Source organism: Acomys russatus, chromosome 19 (assembly GCF_903995435.1).
Source record: "Acomys russatus chromosome 19, mAcoRus1.1, whole genome shotgun sequence".
NCBI classification, from domain to species: domain Eukaryota; kingdom Metazoa; phylum Chordata; class Mammalia; order Rodentia; family Muridae; genus Acomys; species Acomys russatus.
In genome coordinates this window covers 46,592,520-46,610,468 of record NC_067155.1, presented here as the reverse complement: position 1 = coordinate 46,610,468, position 17,949 = coordinate 46,592,520, and the positions used below count along the sequence as shown (strand labels likewise).

At 47.3% G+C, this 17,949-nt stretch overlaps 1 protein-coding gene and 1 non-coding gene across 3 annotated transcripts in view; one reads left to right on the top strand and one right to left on the bottom strand.

Annotated features, from left to right (window-relative positions):
• Positions 1-14,586, top strand: part of Tpst1 (tyrosylprotein sulfotransferase 1) — a 64,373-nt gene extending 49,787 nt beyond the window's left edge. Inside the window, exons 4-6 of one of the 2 annotated variants that reach the window (XM_051161374.1) lie at positions 8,360-8,410; positions 13,340-13,384; positions 14,108-14,586. In XM_051161374.1, coding sequence (XP_051017331.1) covers positions 8,360-8,410; positions 13,340-13,357 — 69 coding nt within the window. In that variant the 3' untranslated portion in view covers positions 13,358-13,384; positions 14,108-14,586. Of the gene's footprint in view, positions 1-8,359; positions 8,411-13,339; positions 13,385-13,998 lie in introns of both variants that reach the window. The other variant, XM_051161372.1, reaches the window with a different exon arrangement.
• On the bottom strand, positions 12,929-13,051 carry LOC127204053 (U6atac minor spliceosomal RNA). The gene has a single exon (XR_007832409.1). It is a non-coding gene; the product is annotated as a U6atac minor spliceosomal RNA (small nuclear RNA).
• Positions 14,587-17,949: the final 3,363 nt, after the last annotated feature.

Sequence of the window (17,949 nt, the reverse complement as noted above, 5' to 3'; positions counted from 1 at the left end):
CTGGCTGTCGTAGAACTCTCTCTCTCTGTAGACCAGGCTGGCCTTGAACTCACAGATTCTCCTGCCTCTACCTCCCGAGTGCCGGGCAGTGGTGGTGCACACCTGTAATCCCAGCACTTGGGAGGCAGAAGCAAGCAGAGCTCTGAGTTCGAGGCCAGCCTGGTCTACAGAGTGAGTTCTAGGACAGCCAAGGCTACACAGAGAAATCCTGTTTTGGAAAAAACAAAACAACACCTGGGCACCGTGGCATGCACTGGTAATCGCAGTGCTACACATTCAGAGAACAAGGACTCCTGGCCAGCTAGTTTAGCAGAATCTGTGAGCAACGAGTGCAGTGAGACTGTCTCAGAAGGTAAAGCGGAGAGCACCAGAGGGGAGCACTCAGCATTGACCTCTGACCTCTGCATGCATGTGCAAGTATATATACACACGAACACACTCATGTGACCATATAGGTAAAGCGCGCGCACGCACACACACACACACGCACGCACGCACACACACACACACACACACAAACAAGAAGTGAAATAAATAGTTATGTTTTCCCCAAACTGTGTTTTTTCCTCCTCTATTCAGCTGGAATGCTCACTCAGATCTTACAGTGAGCTTCTCTGGGGCTGAACACCAGCTTTTGATTTGAGCTTTCCTCTTGGAATGAAATGAGTTAAAGGAGATAGTGACCTTTAGCCCAGTTCCCACATCCCCGCACCACATGTGCTATCTGGATGAAGGACTGATTTCCTTGATTTGTATCAGAAATTCCTCTGGGAGGCACTTGGACTGAAGTTTGAATTCATGCGTGTCACCTCTGGAAAGCCAGCTGCCTGATGCACTCCAGCTTTCCAGCCCTGCTCCTGTCACCCCTCACTCTGCAGAATCCCCCAGGGGTCCAGTGTCCTCCTCCTAGGTTTGTTGTTTACTAGGTTGCATTGGCTGGCTTTGAGCTTGCTACATAGCCAAGGCTGGCCTTACTCCTGCCTCCTCCTTGTGAATGTTGACACTGGAGAAATGGGTTTGGGATAAGCGGCTGGAAATGTAGTCTAGAACTTCCAGATTTATGTAACCCTACCACACCAGCCTACGGAATACTGAGACCATCCCAGGGCATGCACCATGGAATGCTGGGGCCATCCCAGGGCATGCACCACCTGTGGGTCCACTGTGGGGTGGTAGTTGTAGTTTTGTGGTTTGGAGTTGTTTTGGGGTTTTTTGTTTGTTTGTTTGTTTGTGTTTTGGGTTTTTTTGAGACTCACTTTGTAGACCAGATTGGCCTCGAACTCACAGAGATCCACCTGCTGCTGCCTCCCGAGTGCTGGGATTAAAGGCATGCGCCACGCCCGGCTGTTTTGTTTTGTTTTTTGTTTGCTTTGTTTAGGTTTGTTTTTGAAACCAGGGTCTCTTGTAGCCCAGGCTGGCTGGAACTCACTGTGTAGTTTGCATGACACTGAACTTCTGATCCTCCTGCCTCCCAAGTGCTGAGTGCAGGCACTCCCTGGCACCCATCAGCTCCACTGTGGTTTTCTATTTGTTTGTTTTTAGCGTTATTGATTTAATTTTATACGTATGAGTGTTTTACCTGCTTGCATGTATGTATATGTGTGTGCCACATGCATGCCTGGTGCCTGCTTAAGTCAGAAGGTATTGGATCCTCGGGAACTGCAGTGAGGGGTGGTTGTGAGCCACCATGGGTGCTGAGAACCAAACCTAGATCCTCTGCAAGAGCAAAAAATGCTCTTAACCACTGAGCCATCTCTTCAGCCCTCCATTGTTTTTGAAAGCGATGAAAAAAGTGCTAGAAACCCCATTTTCCCACAATTTTAGTATGAAAATCCCAAGACTACCTCAGCAAGCTGCTGTAGCAAGGCCTGGCCCAACCTTAAAACCCAAATAGTTCGCATCTCTTAGGACTCCAGTCTTGACACTGTTCTGGAAAGCCTCTTGGGGTTAGCTCTTTCTTGAGCTCCTGTCTGCTTTAGAAAGCAGTTTGGCCTTCTTTTCTGCATGCAGCAGGCAGCCCCTCTGTTGTGTGCAAATTCTTTTCAGCCATTCATGACGTATTCTGTCTTCTTTCACAACTGTTAGTTGCATTTTGTTTTGTTTTAAATCTCTAACCATACTCTTTGTATAAAGACAGAAAGATATGAAAAACTCTGCTAAAGAGAGAGCAGTGTTTCCACTAAGGTTATGACCATGCCGTGTAGCTTTCAACTCACATATTGCCTCTAAAACAGACAGACAGAACAAGTCTGACTCATCTTTACTGCACCTCTTATGTAAATTGGAGGGGCTCCCCTGCCTAAATAAGTCAGGCACCTCAAGGGAGAAACCCAGTCTTTGGAAACCCCAACACTGACATGTGGTAAGGACAGAACAGAAAGCATAGAAATGTTCAAGTGGGGTACACAGGCACACTGGAGATGCTCTTTCAGGGTGCACAGTTAAAACTAGAAGTGGAGCCGGGCACAACGACACACGTCTTTAATCCCAGCTGTCAGGAAGCAGAGGCAGGAGGGTCGCTGTGAGTTCGAGGTCAGCCTGGTCTACAAAGTGAGTCCAGGACAGCCAAGGCGACACAGAGAAACCCTGTCTCGAAAAACCAAGGGGGGAAAAAGCTAGAAGAAAGTTGCTGGAGAGATGGCTCAGCAGTTAAGATCACTGGCTTTCAGAGGACCTGGGTTCGGTTCCCAGGTCCTCCGATGGTAGCTCACAGCCATCTGTAGCCCCAGCTCTATAGGATCTGAAACCCTCTGCTGGCCTCTGTGGGTACCAGGTACACATCCAGTACACAGGCCTACATACAAGCAAAACACCCATACACACAGAAAATAATGAAATGATAACAATGAATGTTTAAAAAAGGCTAGAGGTGATGGTGATAATCAGAGAAAATATACACGTGTGAAACAAGATGGAGGATTAGCCCGGAGTAATAGATGCCTCCACGGGAGAGAACAGGCAGTGAGAGCTTTCTGGGCTGGCTGAGACCCACAAGTATGCACTCTCACCGATTCTGAGAAACACTGTGAAGACAGCAGAACCTAGATCGATTTTGGTAATGTTTTTAAACTTCAAGGACCTTGGTGGGTTGGCATCAGAGTGACAAAGAAAGGGAGGGAGGCAGGGATTGTCAGCAAACAAAAATAATCCTGGCTGCAGCGTTCTCACTTGCGACACTCAATGTCGGAAATTTCAGAGATATTAACTGCACAAGGAATTTTCTTACTGGCCTTTGACAGTAGGGTGTATGTACCATAACTCTTAGCCTCTGGTTTCTTGTCACTTATTTATTTTCAGTTCTTTGAGACAGGGTCTGGCTGTGCAGCCCGAATTGTACAGGAACTCACTCCACAGCCCAGTCTAGGCTTGAACTCGGGATCCTGCCATCTCTACCCTTTCAGTGCTGAAATTGCTGATGAGCCACACCATGCCAACCCACTGCCTCTTATAATTAGTATTTTTAGATATTTATAAAATTATGTGTATGAATATTTTACCTGCATGTATGTCTGTGCACCATATGTGTGCAGAGTTCAGAAATCGTCAGATCCCCTAGAATTGGAGTGTTTTCCAGGGCCAGGCCCCTGCTTATGTTATCCAGTCCCAAGTGGTTAGCTCTAAACACATGTATGTAAAGCAACACTAGATGGACTTAGGTTTTATATATACATACATGCATACATACATACCCCCCAGCCTCTCCGTGGAATAGTGGGAGCTGGGCCAGGGTGCCAGTCTACAGATGGCAGTGGCTTGTTCTTGGGGCATTCACCACTCATAGTAACATGGCTATCATGGTCCTTGACAACATGGCCAGCACACTGATCTTGCACTGTACTCTTCAGAACCCGATGTTCCAGAGAACTCAAGTTCAGTTCCCAGCACCTACATAGCGACTCACAAACACCTGGAGCTCCAGTTCTGGGGGATCTGACACTCCATTCTGGACTTCATGAGTACTACGTGAATGTCCTACACAGACATACATGCAGGCAAAACACCTGTAAACATAAAAGGGAAACAAACAAACTATGTAGACCAGGTTTGCATCAAACTCGCGCTCCTCCTCTCTGTGCCTCTTAACTTCTGGGATTTAGGCCTGTGCCACCATCCTGGGTCTGAAGTAAAAGTTGCTTTTAAAATTAATTTATTTAGAAATCAAAGTTGTTTTTTTCAATTTACATCCTGGTCTTAGCCCCATCCCCCTTCTCTTCCCAGTCCCTCCCTCCCTCTCTCCCCCCTCTTCCTTCCCCTATCCCTCAGAAAAGGGGAGCCCCCTTCCCATCCACCCCAGCTCATCAAGTCATATTAGGACTGAGCGTGTCCTTTTCCCCTGTGGCCTGGCAAGGCAGTCCCGCCAGGGGGAAGTGACCAAAATGCAGGCTACAGAGTCCATGTCAGAGACAGTCTCCGCTCCCCTTACTAGGGGACCCACATGAAGCCTGAGCTGCCCATCAGCCACATGTATGTAGGGGCCCTAGGTCCAGTCCATGGGTGGTCCTTGGTTGGTGCTTCAGTCTCCACAGGCCCCTCTGGGTCCTGGTTAGTTGGCTGTGTTGATCTTCTTGTGGAGCTCCTGTCACTCCCAGGTCCTTTTCTCCTTCCCCCCATTTTTCCACAAGACTCCCTACACATTACCCAATGTTTGGCGGTGAGTCTCAGCATCTGTAGAAATCAGTCTTGATTCTAAGTTCCGTACGTGGGTACTGCTTGCTGTATGGGAAGAGTTCCCTAATTTAGACTAGCTGGATAGTCTGATCTAAGCACACTCTGACTCCATCCAACAGTTATGGCACGGAAATTTTTTTTTTTTTTTTTTTTTTTTAATTAAAGACCTTCTTTAGAGTGGGTTTTTGTACTCCTGAGCTGATTAGTGCTTTTTTTTTTTTTTTTTTTTCATAGTTCAGGAAGCGTTAATGTTTCTCCTGCTGTTTCCAGACAGACAAGGTTGTTGAACTTTCTAAGAACCCACTCTGATGTGGGCGATTGCCAGAATACTTAGTCAGATGAGCACGTGTAAACACGCATGTTCGCAGCTCTTAGATAGCACTTCTGCCCTGGAGATAATGACTCTCCCCCATGCCACAGGAGCCCAGAGGGACCCAGCATGTCAACCTCAAAGCTGGCTTTCGTCCTGTATTGTCATTCCTGGCTGGAGTTGTGTTTTCTCTGCACATGAAACTACCAAGTTGTAATTCCTCAAGGGAAAAGCAGAAGTAATGAATTGCATCAATGGGGAATGGCAGGCAAAGCATGTGCTATTGGTGAGATTGTATCAGGAACTGAAAATTAAAATTAATCCAGTTTTGTACATAATTGTGTTTAAGCTAATTCTGTGTACTTGTTATAATTGGAAGGAAGGAAGCAGGAATTGTAGTGAGTTTAGAGAAAGAGGAGTGAAGAATAAAGGATAGTCTAATGTATGACAAAATTTTAATGTACGACCTTAGTTGTGAAAAGATTGGGAGCTGAGTCTTTGGCCTTTGTGGTTAAAACAACGAGTTGGGCTCTAGCAAGTGCTGTAGTGCCTGTCTGGGTGTGCAAGGCCCTGGGTTCCTTCCATAAGTACTGCAAAAAACAAATACAAAGTAAGACAGCATGTGTGCCTTGAGGAAAAGTGTGAACAGAAGCAATGCTTTAAATCTGAGGTATCTAGATTCTTCTTTTTTTTTTTTTTTTTTTTTTTAGTGTTAAAGAGATTAGAAGTCATTACTCACAGGCACCTGTTTTGACACTAGATCAGTTGTCACTAGAGCACACCACATTGTTTCATTTGACCTCAACTCAGAGAGCCACCTGCCTCTGCTTCGCAAGTGCTGAGATTAAAAGCATATACCAACATACCTTGCCCATTTGGGCTTTTAGCCTAGGCTGGCCTTGAACTTACTATGTAGCTCAGGCTGGCCTTAGACTTGAGATTCTCCTGCCTCCTGGATTATAGGCACACACACACACACACACACACACACACACACACACACACACACACACACCGTGCCTGGCTTACTTGTGCATTCTGGTTCTGTTGTCCTACAGGACTGCTGTTTCTGGAAGCGACAATTTATTACATTGTATGCCCTTATGTCAAACTATATTGTCCTAATTATACTTAATTAGGTACTTAGTTTAGCAGGAACGAGTATCTGTCTGTCTATCTAATCTCTTTCTCTACATATGCATATGGATATACCCGTATTAGTTACTTTTCAACTGCTGTAACAAAACACCACCACCAAGGCAGTACATAAAAGAGGACGCTTAACTGATCTGAAGGTTTCAGAGGGTTACAGTCTCTCGTGAAGGGACAGCATGGCAGCAAGCAGCAGAGAGAGGGCACATTGGGACCGGTGTGGGCACCCCAGGACATACCTCCTAACCCTCCCCCACAGTTCCACCACCCGGAGACCAAGTATTCAAACATATGAGCCTGCAGGTGGCGTTCTCATCCACCCCCTCCCCACATGATGCATATATTAGAGCATAGTGTGGCCTGGCTGCAGGAGCGTAGCAATATGCTGATGTCTGGTCGCATACCTCCCCCACCCACTGTGTGTGTGTGTGTGTGTGTGTGTGTGTGTGTGTGTGTGTGTGTGTGTGTGTGTGTAGGTATTGTTCCCCAGGTGTCTTTGAGAACAGGGTTTCTCACTAGGAATAGGAGCTTGCTCACTAGGCTAAGCTGGCCAGCTTCTAGGTCTCAGGGATGCTCCTGCACCGTCTCCCCAGCACTGGGATAACAATTGTGCTCCATCACAACCAGCCTCCGTGCGGGTCCTGGAGATGGAGCTCAGGCCCTCATGTTTGCATGGAGAACAATTGAGTGATTCTCCAGCCCATGCCTTACGTACGTCTATATAATCTTTACAGTAGACTTGAATTTCCCACCCTTCTCCAGAAAAAGATGGTAAGATTTTAATTGGGACTAATTTAAGGAGACTGGTGATCACTACTGTATTGAGTCTCCCTGTTCCTCCTATTATATTCATTGTTAGATATTCAGTATGGTTTTTAAATGTTAAAATAGTAGTGTTGTTGTTGTTGTTTTTAAATGGGGGGAGTGGCTAGAGAGATGGTTCAGAGGTTAAGAGCACTGACTGCTCTTTACAAAGATCCTAAGTTTAATTCCCAGTAACCATGCGGTGGCTCACAATCGTCTATAATGTGATCTGCGCCCTTTTCTGGCCTGCAGATGTACATGCAGGCAGAGCACTGTATACATAATAATAAATAAGTGGATCTTTTTAAAAAATGGGGCTGTATAGTTGGCTCAGTCTTTAAGAGCCCTTATTGTTACTGCAGAGGACTCAAGTTCAGTTCCCAGCACCCACATGGAGCCTCACCACCTCCTCAGTTCCAGACATGAGCATGTGGTATATAGATGCACATGCAGGCAAAACACTCACACATGTAAAACGATAAAAAATAAATCTAAAAGATTTTGCCAGTTGGTGGTGGTACACACCTTTAATTCCAGCACTCGGGAGGCAGAGGCAGGTGGATTTCTGTAAGTTCGAGGACAGCCTGGTCTGCAGAACGAGGCCAAGACAGCTAAAACTTCACAGAAAATCCCTGCCTTGAAAAACAAAACAAAAAGAAGAAAAAGAAAAGAAAATATGCTTTTCATTATAAAATTTTACGAGCTTGGGGCTGGGATATAGCTCAGTTGGTGGAGTGCTTACCCAGCATGCCAAAAGTCCAAGATTTGATCCCCAGGACTGTATAAACCAAGCATAGTCATGTATGCCTGTAATCCCAGGCCTGTGGAGACAGGAGGGTTAGAAGTTCTTGGGATTCTTGGGATTCTTGGCTAAAGAGTGCATTTGAGGCCAGTCTGGGATGACCCTGTCTCAAAAGACAAGATCTCAGAACTTTAAGTAGATGTCACTTTAAGGGTCATCTAACACATCTTAATAAGGTTCTTGGGTAAATTGAAGAAAGTGAAGTTGCCTCAAATCGAGGCTTGTAACTGGAGAATTGATGGGCAGCCAGGAGGAGCTTGCTCCTAGCCAGGTGGTCTCCGAGGGAGCTCACCCAGGACCTGCTCTCTCCCAGCTAATAGGAATGGCGTTTGAAATGCTCTGGTGTTTGAATTTGGATTCCCTCCCCCAGACACACCCCACCCTTTCTTACCCAGTCAGCCCAGGAGGCCCGGAACAGTTGATTTCAGGGGAATCAGAGTGGGCGGGAGGGGGGGAGGGGGTCTCACTAAGGTCTGTTTCTACAGCAGCCCCTGAATTCAGCGACAGGTTTCTCTCTCATTCCAAACTAACCAAGAGACACAGCGGCCCAGTGGCTGCAGATGGCAGCTGTGCACCAGGATGCACCGGTTTCCTTAAACTCACTCCTGCTCTGTTCTTTCCAGGTGTATAAAGGAGAATTTCAGCTACCTGACTTTCTGAAAGAAAAGCCCCAGGTACTGTATCCTGCTTCTCCTTCCTCCCCTCGTTGTGTAAGCGCTGCCTCTTCCATAAAGTAAGCTTTTGACAAGACAACGAAGCTTGAAAAATGAAAACAAGAAAATAAAAGCTGCTAGGCATGGTGGTTTATGCCTTCGCTGTCAACTGTCAGCCGAGATGGGCTCACAAGCCCATGGCCAGCCTAGGCTGCATACTTCTGTTCCAAACCAGAGTCCATCTCAGTGTATAAACAAATGAACAAGGGACACAGAAAAGGACAATGACGTGTGCCGGTGGAAGCGACCTGTTGTGACTTGAGAGCTCAGGGTCTTCCAAAACTAGGGAGGTGCTTTGGTAACAGATCTGATAGCACACATGGCCACAGAGTATTTCACACATAACTACGGAGAAAGCCTGCCCGGCCTCCTGAGCATCTACTTTGCCTTAAGAGCATGCAGCCACCATTGGTGTTTTTATTCTGTGCACATCTGTGGAGTTTTAACTGTTCTCAAAAGACCTATATGTAATACATACTGCTTATAACAATTGGCTGTCAGCAAATAGCAAGAGCACAGGCTTGTAGTCCTTATGCTTTTAAAAATAACTTAAACCACTGGACATGGTGGCACATACCTTTAACCCCAGTACTTGGAGGTAGAGGCAGGTGAGTCCATGAGTTCGAGGCCAGCCTGGTCTATATAGCAAGTTCCAGGACAGCCAGACCTATGTAGGAAGACCATGACTCAAAAACAAAAAGAGAAACCAATCTACAATTACAACTGTAATGTTTCTGTTCATTAGCATTCCATTATTGTGTCCCGAGTTGGAGAAAAACAGAGGATGTTATGGCAGATGTGCCTAAAGTGGCACAGAGTGTCCTGTCATCACCTGTCACCTGTGTAACAGCTGGGAGAAGTGGACGGTCCCTGCCTGTGTGCAGTAGCCTTGCTGTCCAGCATGGGGCTGAGGTGTGCTGTTCTCCATACCGAACTCAGTCCTTAGTGATGTGTCCATCACAACTGCTGGAGAAGAGCTGTTGGAGGTGTTTGTGTGAGCTGTGCCTCACGCAGCGAGCCTGGAGTAAGCAAGCAGGCTGTCATCTGGAGCTCAGGGCCGTTGTCTCTTTACAGGGATGGAGGCTCTGCCCTACCTGACCACTCTGTCTGGACTGAGGCGTGATACTAGAGAGGGTCACATGCTTTTGAGGTGGATTCTTAGCAGGATATATTTAACTCTGCCATTCTTTTCATGTGTCCAACAGCTGCTTGCTAGGGATGTGTTACAAGTGGGAAGTTAGGGTCTGCCCTCAGGAGTGGGAGGAAAAGGAAAGGTCTTCTCAGGGGACTCGTGGTCTACCCCAGTGCTCTTGACTGATGGACAGAGGAGGGAAGTGCGGGCCAGGCTCAAAGTGTGCACGTCATCCCGAAGCCCTGGCTGGGTTTCTGCATGGACCGTAACTCACAGCTGTGGAAATGGGGCCAGGAAGCAATCCAAAAGGCAGGAGAAACTGGAAGAAAGCATGGAAGGGGATTTGAGACCAAAACTGCAGGCCTTCCTGTACTTCAGCACACACCCAGCTCATCTCAGAGGGAAGCGAACCAGGACATCCAAAAAAACGTCCCATGTCCTTTAGAGAGGTGACGTCTTCAGTCTAAAGACACAATCGTGAATTTGAAGGATAAATTACACATGGGGTTGAGAATATTTACTTATTAAAATTTAGCGGAAGCCGGGCATGGTAGCGCATGCCTTTAATCCCAGTACTTGGGAGGCAGAGGCAGGTGGATCGCTGTGAGTTCCAGGCTAGCCTGGTCTACAAAATGAGCCCAGGACAGCCAAGACTACACAGAGAAACCCTGTCTCAAAAAATTCAAAACAAAACAAACGATGGCAACAACAACAAAATTCACAAATAAATAAGGAAACATTTGGGGGAAAACTTATCAGGACTGGGTAGAGTGGCACACACCTGTTTTTCCAGTGCGAGGGAGACAGAAGCAGGAAGATGGTAAGTTCAAGGCCACCCCAGCCCCATCTTAAGCAAACAAACAAATAAACAAACAATAATGCTAGAGTTGGTGAGATGGCTCACTAGGTACAGGCATCACCACCAAGCCTGACAACCTGGTTTGCTTCCTGGAAGCCACATACTGGTGGAAGGAATGAAGTGACCCCCAAAAGTTGTCCTCTAACCCCCACACGTGTGCTGTGCTACACACCTCCTCCACAGAACATTCACACAAACCCCTCCACACAAAAGCAAGTAAACAAACAAGTAATTCTTTAAAAAAAAATGAGTGTCAGAATTGGGCATGATGATGCAACCTTGGAACCCCAGCACTTGGGAGGCAGAAGCAGGTGGATTTCTGTGAGTTCAAGGCCAGCCTGCTCTACATAGTGAGTTCCAGTCCAGCCAGTGCTACATAGTGAGACTCTGTCTCAAAATAGTAAGAATAATAGTAAATTTTCTTATTTTATCTTAATTGTATGCATGTTTTGCCTGCATGTGTGTCTGTGAGCTCCCATGTGTGCCTGGTGCTCGAGGAGGCCAGGAGAAGGCGTCAGCAGCTAGCATATGTACGCTGTGAGTCAAATCTGAATTCTCTGGAAGAGCAACAAATGCTCTTAACCACTAAGACTTCTCTCCAGCCCAATAATAAAATTTGCTTTGAATTAGGAGACAGTTTCTTTCCATTCGGTAGTGCTAGCTGTCCTGGAGCTCACTGTACAGACCAGGCTGACCTCAAACTCACAGCGATACAGCTGCCTTCGCTTCCTCCCAAGCGCTAGGAGAAAATAGGCCTTCAGTAGGACAACTATTGTTTAATACAACACCAGTTTGTTGACAATTAAGAAGTCTTGTATGTCAGTAAGGTTTTAAAAATGCCTCAATAGGCATTTCAAGTTACTGTGGTGACTTTATTTACTCTTTCACACAGGCACATTTAGACAATGAACGATTGTGGCTTAGGATCTGTATAGGGGACTTAGTGAATAAGATCACTGACTGCTCTTCAAGAGGACCAGGGTTCAATCCCCAGACCCCACATGGTGGCTCTCAACCACCTGTAACTGTAGTTCCAGGGCATCCGATGCTCTCTTCAGGCTTTTTCAAGTACCAGGCATGCATATGGTGCATAGACCGAAATGTACGCAAAAAACCCGGGCATGTTAAATGAATAAAAAGAAAATGAAAAGAAAGATTATAGTTTAAGAAGCAGATCCAAATGTGGGCACATGCTTGTGAACTGAGGACCAAGTTTCAGGTCACCTTCAGCTACACAGTGTTCAAGGCCCTCTGGGGTTACACGAGATCTTATCACAACAAGACAAAGGAACTAGAGCCCTGCTAGTTTCTAGCACCTGCCTGTAATCCCAGAATCAGGAGGCAGAGGCAGCAGGACCACTGCAGGCTCAGCCAGCCTGTTCCACATAGCTGAGTGAAAGGCCAGAGCTAAGGAAGAGGTACACAGGCTGGCCGGGAGGGCCCAGGCGACAGCTGTGTGTCCCCTTCGTGTGGAAGCAGAGCCCACGCCCTTTCTGCTTATTCATGTGCCCAGGAACCAAAAGTTCTCTGAACTCTGGCTCCCAGCATTTGAATTGAGGCCAGGCCCAATCAGAGTTTCAAACATCTGGTCACAGGGTTTGATCTTTCTGGTAACGGGCCCACCCTGTGATCTCATGTCGCAACGGACTCACATGGTCCATGGGGTTCGTGAGGGACAAAGGATCCATATTACTCACGAGATGCCAAGGGTTTAGTCCCCCTCTTTAAAACAGTCTGAGTTTGTCTGAAAGTCTGAGCAGACCGTGTCACAAATCTGGGATTGCTCAGAGATACGCCTTGACAGTGAATACATCTTAATAAGAAGACATTTTTTATTTAGGTACTTTCCCCCAGCATGGATCCAGGACTGCATCAGAGAGCGCTCCCAAGATGCAGCTCCTAGCCGTGTACAAGCAAGCCTCACGAGTGAATGCGTTCTGCCTCCACACAGGCAGCGTCTAATGTTTTGCAGTTTTCCTAGTCATCTTTTTGAGCGAGCGAGCAGCAAGTTTGATTACAAAAGCAGAAAACGGCAGTTAGACACCGGGTGGTAGTGGTTCAAGTCTCTAGTTGGGAGGCAGGGGCAGGGGATCTCTGAGTTTGAGGACAGCCAGGGCTACACAGAGAAACCCTGTCACAAACAAACAAACAAACAAACGAACAAAACAACAGTTAGTCTGTGACCCACTATCTTGCTAGAATAGCAGATTTTACCAGATCAGTCAATTTAAAAAAAAAATTTTTTTTTATTAATTTATTCTTGTTACACCTCAATGGTTATCTCATCCCTTGTATCCTCCCATTCTTCCCTCCCTCCCATTTCCCCCTTATTTCCCTCCACTATGACTGTTCCTGAGGGAGATTACCTCCCCCTGTATCTGCTCATAGGGTATCAAGTCTCTTCTCCGTAACCTGCTGTCCTTCCTCTGAGTGCCACCAGGTCTCCCCCTCCAGGGGACATGGTCAACTGTGAGGCACCAGAGTACTTTAACAGTGGTTAGATGCCACGAAGTAGGTGGCAATGCCTTAAGTGTTTGCGTGTTGTTAGGCCCAAGGGCCTCTTCCATCCTTGTCAAGGGGAGTGCTAACCGTCTCTCCATTCATACACCAGATCAGTCAATTTTAAAATAGTCTGTATCTGGGAACAAAGGGAAGTTGGCGGCTGGGGTTAGGGGCTTTCTCTCTCTCCTCTCTCCCTCCCTCCCTCTCTCTCTCTCTCTCCCCCTCTCCCTCCCTCCCTCCCCCCCCCCTCCTCTCCTCTCAATCATTGTAGATTTAAACCTTAAATATAATGTGAAGCATCACAGACCTTTGAGCCATACCCGGCAAGAACAGCCACTTCTTTTGCTAAGCAACCAACCCCAAGGATTTTAACATTATCTCTTGGTTCTTTCAACAGACCGAGCAAGTCGAGTAGCCAAGCCCAGAACTTCCCACAAGTGAGGTGAGGCCTGGTGGGCGCTTCTGGGTGGGACTTTCCACTTGGGCTGCCAGAGACAGCCACGTGTCCAGAAGGAGAATACAGCACTGGCCTCGGGCAGCCTGGGCTGGCCTTAGCTGTGCCACTTGATGGCACCAAGTGGCTTAGTTCTGTATGTTTCCTTGTCTGTAAGATGAAGAGTATGCTGAGCAGAGAGGCGTGGTGAGAGCTAACCGACACGGCTTCTTCAGAGAGTCTAGCCCAGAGGAGCTGTGGAGGTGGCGTTTGGGAGGGGGTTTTTTAACGATCATGTAGATAGACTGAGAGACTGGAAAGCCCGGCCCTTTGTGTGCCAACAAGAATAATGACCCCACAGAGCCCATTTGTCAAGGCCATTTCACCAGATGACAAGTCACTATGGTTGCTTCGAATGTCGGACATTGGTGGTGGCTTCAGGCCCAGGTGACTGCCGCCGTCACTGGAGAGGGCAGGCAGCCCCTGAGTTGTCTTGCTTTGTACCTTTGAAGGTATTTGCAGGTACTGGAAACATCACAGGTGGGGACGTGTGTGCCCCTCCTGCCTGTCTCTCGGAAGCTCCGACAGCTCATGGTTGTCTGTCCTTATGCCCTGAACTGCAGGAACCCACCCACCCCCTGGCACAAACAAGGAAGCAGGCGGGGAGGAGCTACAGGAGGACTGCTGTGAGCTATGCCTCCGTGCCTGTAGCCAGCTATTTGTTTGCCCTAGGGATGACTGCTGCCTTTTCTACAGAAGGGAAATGTCTGGAACTGTTGTCTCCTGCTGGGAGAAGTAGGTGTCCGTGCCCATCGCTCCTGTTCACCTGCCAGCCTCCTGTCCCCGAGGCCTCCCTGAGTGATGGCCCTCAAGAGGGGGAGCCCAGCAGGGACACAGTTCTGTCACAGCTCTTCTTGTCCTTGTCTTTTCTTACCAGATTCCAGTTTGTAATTTCAAGGGAAGGAGAGTTGAAAGATGGCGGCCTGTTAACAAAATCTGGCAGTCTCGCTCAGAGTAGGTTGTCTGTACACGTTCCAGTGTTTTGTAGAACACTCGTGCCTGTTTCAATGTATTGATGTGGATACTGGTAAACACCTTAATTATTTAAATAATTCATTGTATTGTTTCAGAGATGTTGAGAAATTACTGTATACATTTACAACCTAATGACTTTTGTATTTTATTTTTCAAAATAAAAGCTTAAATGTGAAGCATTCAATAGTTACGGTTTCAGTGCTGTCCTTCAGAGGCACAGACCTCACGTAGTGCTGACCCAGCTCCCTCTGTGGCCTGCATCCCAGGTGCCCTCTCTACCATTCCCCTCCCCTCTCTCCTCCCTCCCTCCCTCCCTCTTTCCTCTCTTTTTGTGCCTTCCGTGTGTGTGTGTGTGTGTTTGTGTGTGTGTGTGTGTGTGTGTGTGTGTGTCCAGAGGTTGATGTCAGCTATCTTCCTCTGTCACCCTCCAGCTCCTTCGTCCCAACCCTAATCAAAGAATTCTCTGTGTGTCATCAAGACACCATCACAATAGCTAATCTGGACAGTATCTCCAGTCCCGCTCTTGTCCTGACTCTGTCCACTTAAGATGTCCCCACCTCCTTGGGCACAGAGCTCACACTCCACTGTGTTCCAGCCCTGGCCCTCTGCTCTGTCCCACCATGTCTCCCCTCTGCTCCTGGCCTCGTAGCCACCTCTTTATCCTGAGGTCTCTTCAAGTCCCACGTCCTCTGGAAGATTCTTCTCGCTCCTGTGTTACAGCTAGACACCTGGGTAGTTACCTTTGCACTGCCGTGACCAAGACTCTTGACAGAAACAGCTTCACAGGAAGAAAAGGGGTTTGGTTTGGTTTTGGCTCATTATGGAGAGAACATGAGGGATAGTGACTGCCCAGGAAGCAGAGTGGTTAGAGCCAGGCCCGGGTACAGCCTTCCGAGGTGCGCCCTCTAGTGCTAGAATCTGCTTGCTCAGCAGGCTGCAGGATAGCAGTAGCCTTCCCTTAGAACCCAGCAGGCTCCTACTGAGACCTGGCTAACAGGCTTCCATGTGGCGGGCTCCCTGACCCTGGCTAGCAGGCTTCCATGTGGCCGGATCTCTGACCCTGGCTAACCGGCCTCCGTGTGGCCGGATCCCTGACCCTGGCTAACGGGCTTCCGTGTGGCCGGATCCCTAACCCAGCAGGGTTAGCTAACTGAAGCGGGCCATGGTGGCCACACGTCTACGCCCTGCTCACTTTCTGCCTCCTGCCTGGGCATGGGAGAGCCTGGTTGCAGGTTTGTGCTCCTGCCCTCACAAAAGAGACCCTGGCTTGTGCCATGTGTGCCCCGTTTCTCACTCCAGCTTATCATGCTCTCTGTCTGTCTGTCTGTCTGTCTGTCCACAGTGTTAATAACTTGTAATAAACTCCTTATCCCCCAACAGAGTTCTTAGTGGTGTTCTTAAGCCCATGTCTGTCTCACACCCCCAAGTGACCTATTAATACCTCACCAGGTTCCTAAAAGACAGAACCCACTCACGGCTGGATAAAAGTCTATGATGGGGCTGGCCTCTGAACCCTTTCTTCACAAAATCTCTTTTCTGGCTTAAGTATATTCCTTTTTTCTCTCTTTCTTTCTTTCTTTCTTTCTTTCTTTCTTTCTTTCTTTCTTTCTTTCTTTCTTTCTTCAGGGTCTCACTCCATAGGCTAGGGCTGTCCCCAAAATTTTAGTAACCCTTCTACCAGGGTTATAGACGTGAGCCACCATGCTTGGCTCTACTCTTGAGCTTTATGAAAAAAGGCATTTCTTTTCCATATGACATAAGAGATTCCTTTTAGCATTTTATATGTATATATATATGTATGTATTTGTTTTGTTTTTCAAGACAGGTTTTTCTGTGTAGCCTTGGATGTCCTAGACTCACTTTGTGTACCAAGCTGGCCCCTAGCTCACAGAGATCCACCTACCTCTTGCCTTCCTGAGTCCTGGGATTATAGGTATGTATTACTGTACCTGGCTTAGCATTTTATTTGTGTGTGTGTGTGTGTGTGTGTGTATGTATGTATGTATGTATGTATGTATGTATGTATGTATGTATGTGTTTGTTTTGTTTTTTGAGACACGGTTTCTCCTTGTAGCCCTGGCTGTCCTGGCCTCACATTGTAGACCAGGCTGGCCTCGAACTCACAGAGATCCAGCTGCCTCTGCCTCCAAGTTCTAGGATTATAGTCATGCACCATCAGATTTGGCTTAGAATTTCATACTATTTGTCTATTTATTATTCTTATTTTTTTCAAGACAGGGCTTCTCTGTGTAGCCCTTGCTGTCCTGGAGCTCACTCTGCATACCAGGCTGGCCTCGAACTCACAGAGATCCACCTGCCTCTGCTTTCTGAATGTTGGGGTTAAAGGCCTGTGCCACCACTCCCAGCCTTTTCATTTTGTTTGGTTGGTTGGTTTTGGTTTTTCAAGACAGGGTTTCTCATTGTATCCCTGGTTGTCCTGGGGACTCACTTTGGACAAGGCTGGCCTTGAACTCAGCAATCCACCTCCTTCTACCTCCCAAGTGCTGGAATTAAAGGCATGCATCACCACTGCCTGGCTCATCTATTTATTTATTTTTCAGACAGGAGCTTACTCTGTATCCTAGGTTGGCCTGGAATTCACTATACATACTAGGCAGCCTTCAGACTTGTGGCCATCTTCCCGCCTTACCCTGCCAAGTGTCTATTTTACAAACATGTCTATATTTGGGAAGACTTAGGAGTTCATAGAATCAAATGAAGCCCCATAGAATAAATGAAAAGTGACCAGAGTAAAGTTGCAGAAGAGATAGCTGGATAGAGCCAAGCAGCTGGAAAGCTGAGGCAGGAGGATGTCAACTTCTCGGACCAACCTGGGATACATATTGAAGTCAGGCAAGCCTGGGCTATGAAGCGAAAATAGTAGCTGGGCATGGTAGTACATGCCTGTAACTCCATCCCTTAGGAGACTAAACAGGGAACATCGGGAACTCCAAGCCAGCCTGGGCTCCGTGGGAACCTTTCTCAGAGTAAAACAATAGAGAAACGGCTCAGTGGTCCTGAATACTTGTCTCTGTTGCACGGAACCCAAGTTCAGTTCCCAGGACCTTGTAGGTGGCTCCCAGTTAGCACCCTCTTCTGTCCTTGGGCACAGTAGCCATGGTGTACATACAAATGTACCAGCAAAACACTCCTATACATAAAACCTAATATTTGTTTTTAAAAATGAAAACACAAAGAATGGAAGGGGAAAATACAGTAATTGAGTAACCAGGCATTCTGAGAAGGATCACCAAGAACTCCTCAAGGCCAAGGCCCAGTCCAGAGTGCTTTGCCTGGAGCTGGGGTGAACTGTACAACTCAGAGGGTGGGTGCTGTGCTGGGACCTACATTTGTCAAGATAATGAGTAAGTTTGGGGCAATAAAGTATCTTGGGCAAAGTTACCCACTGAGGAAGTGTGGAGGTGGAGTACAAGTGCAGGCAGCCTGGACCCAGAGCCTGTGTCTTAATGATCACTTAGACCTTTCAATGACCACCTTTCCACAAGAATTTTTTTCTTTACTCATCATTAGTACTTATG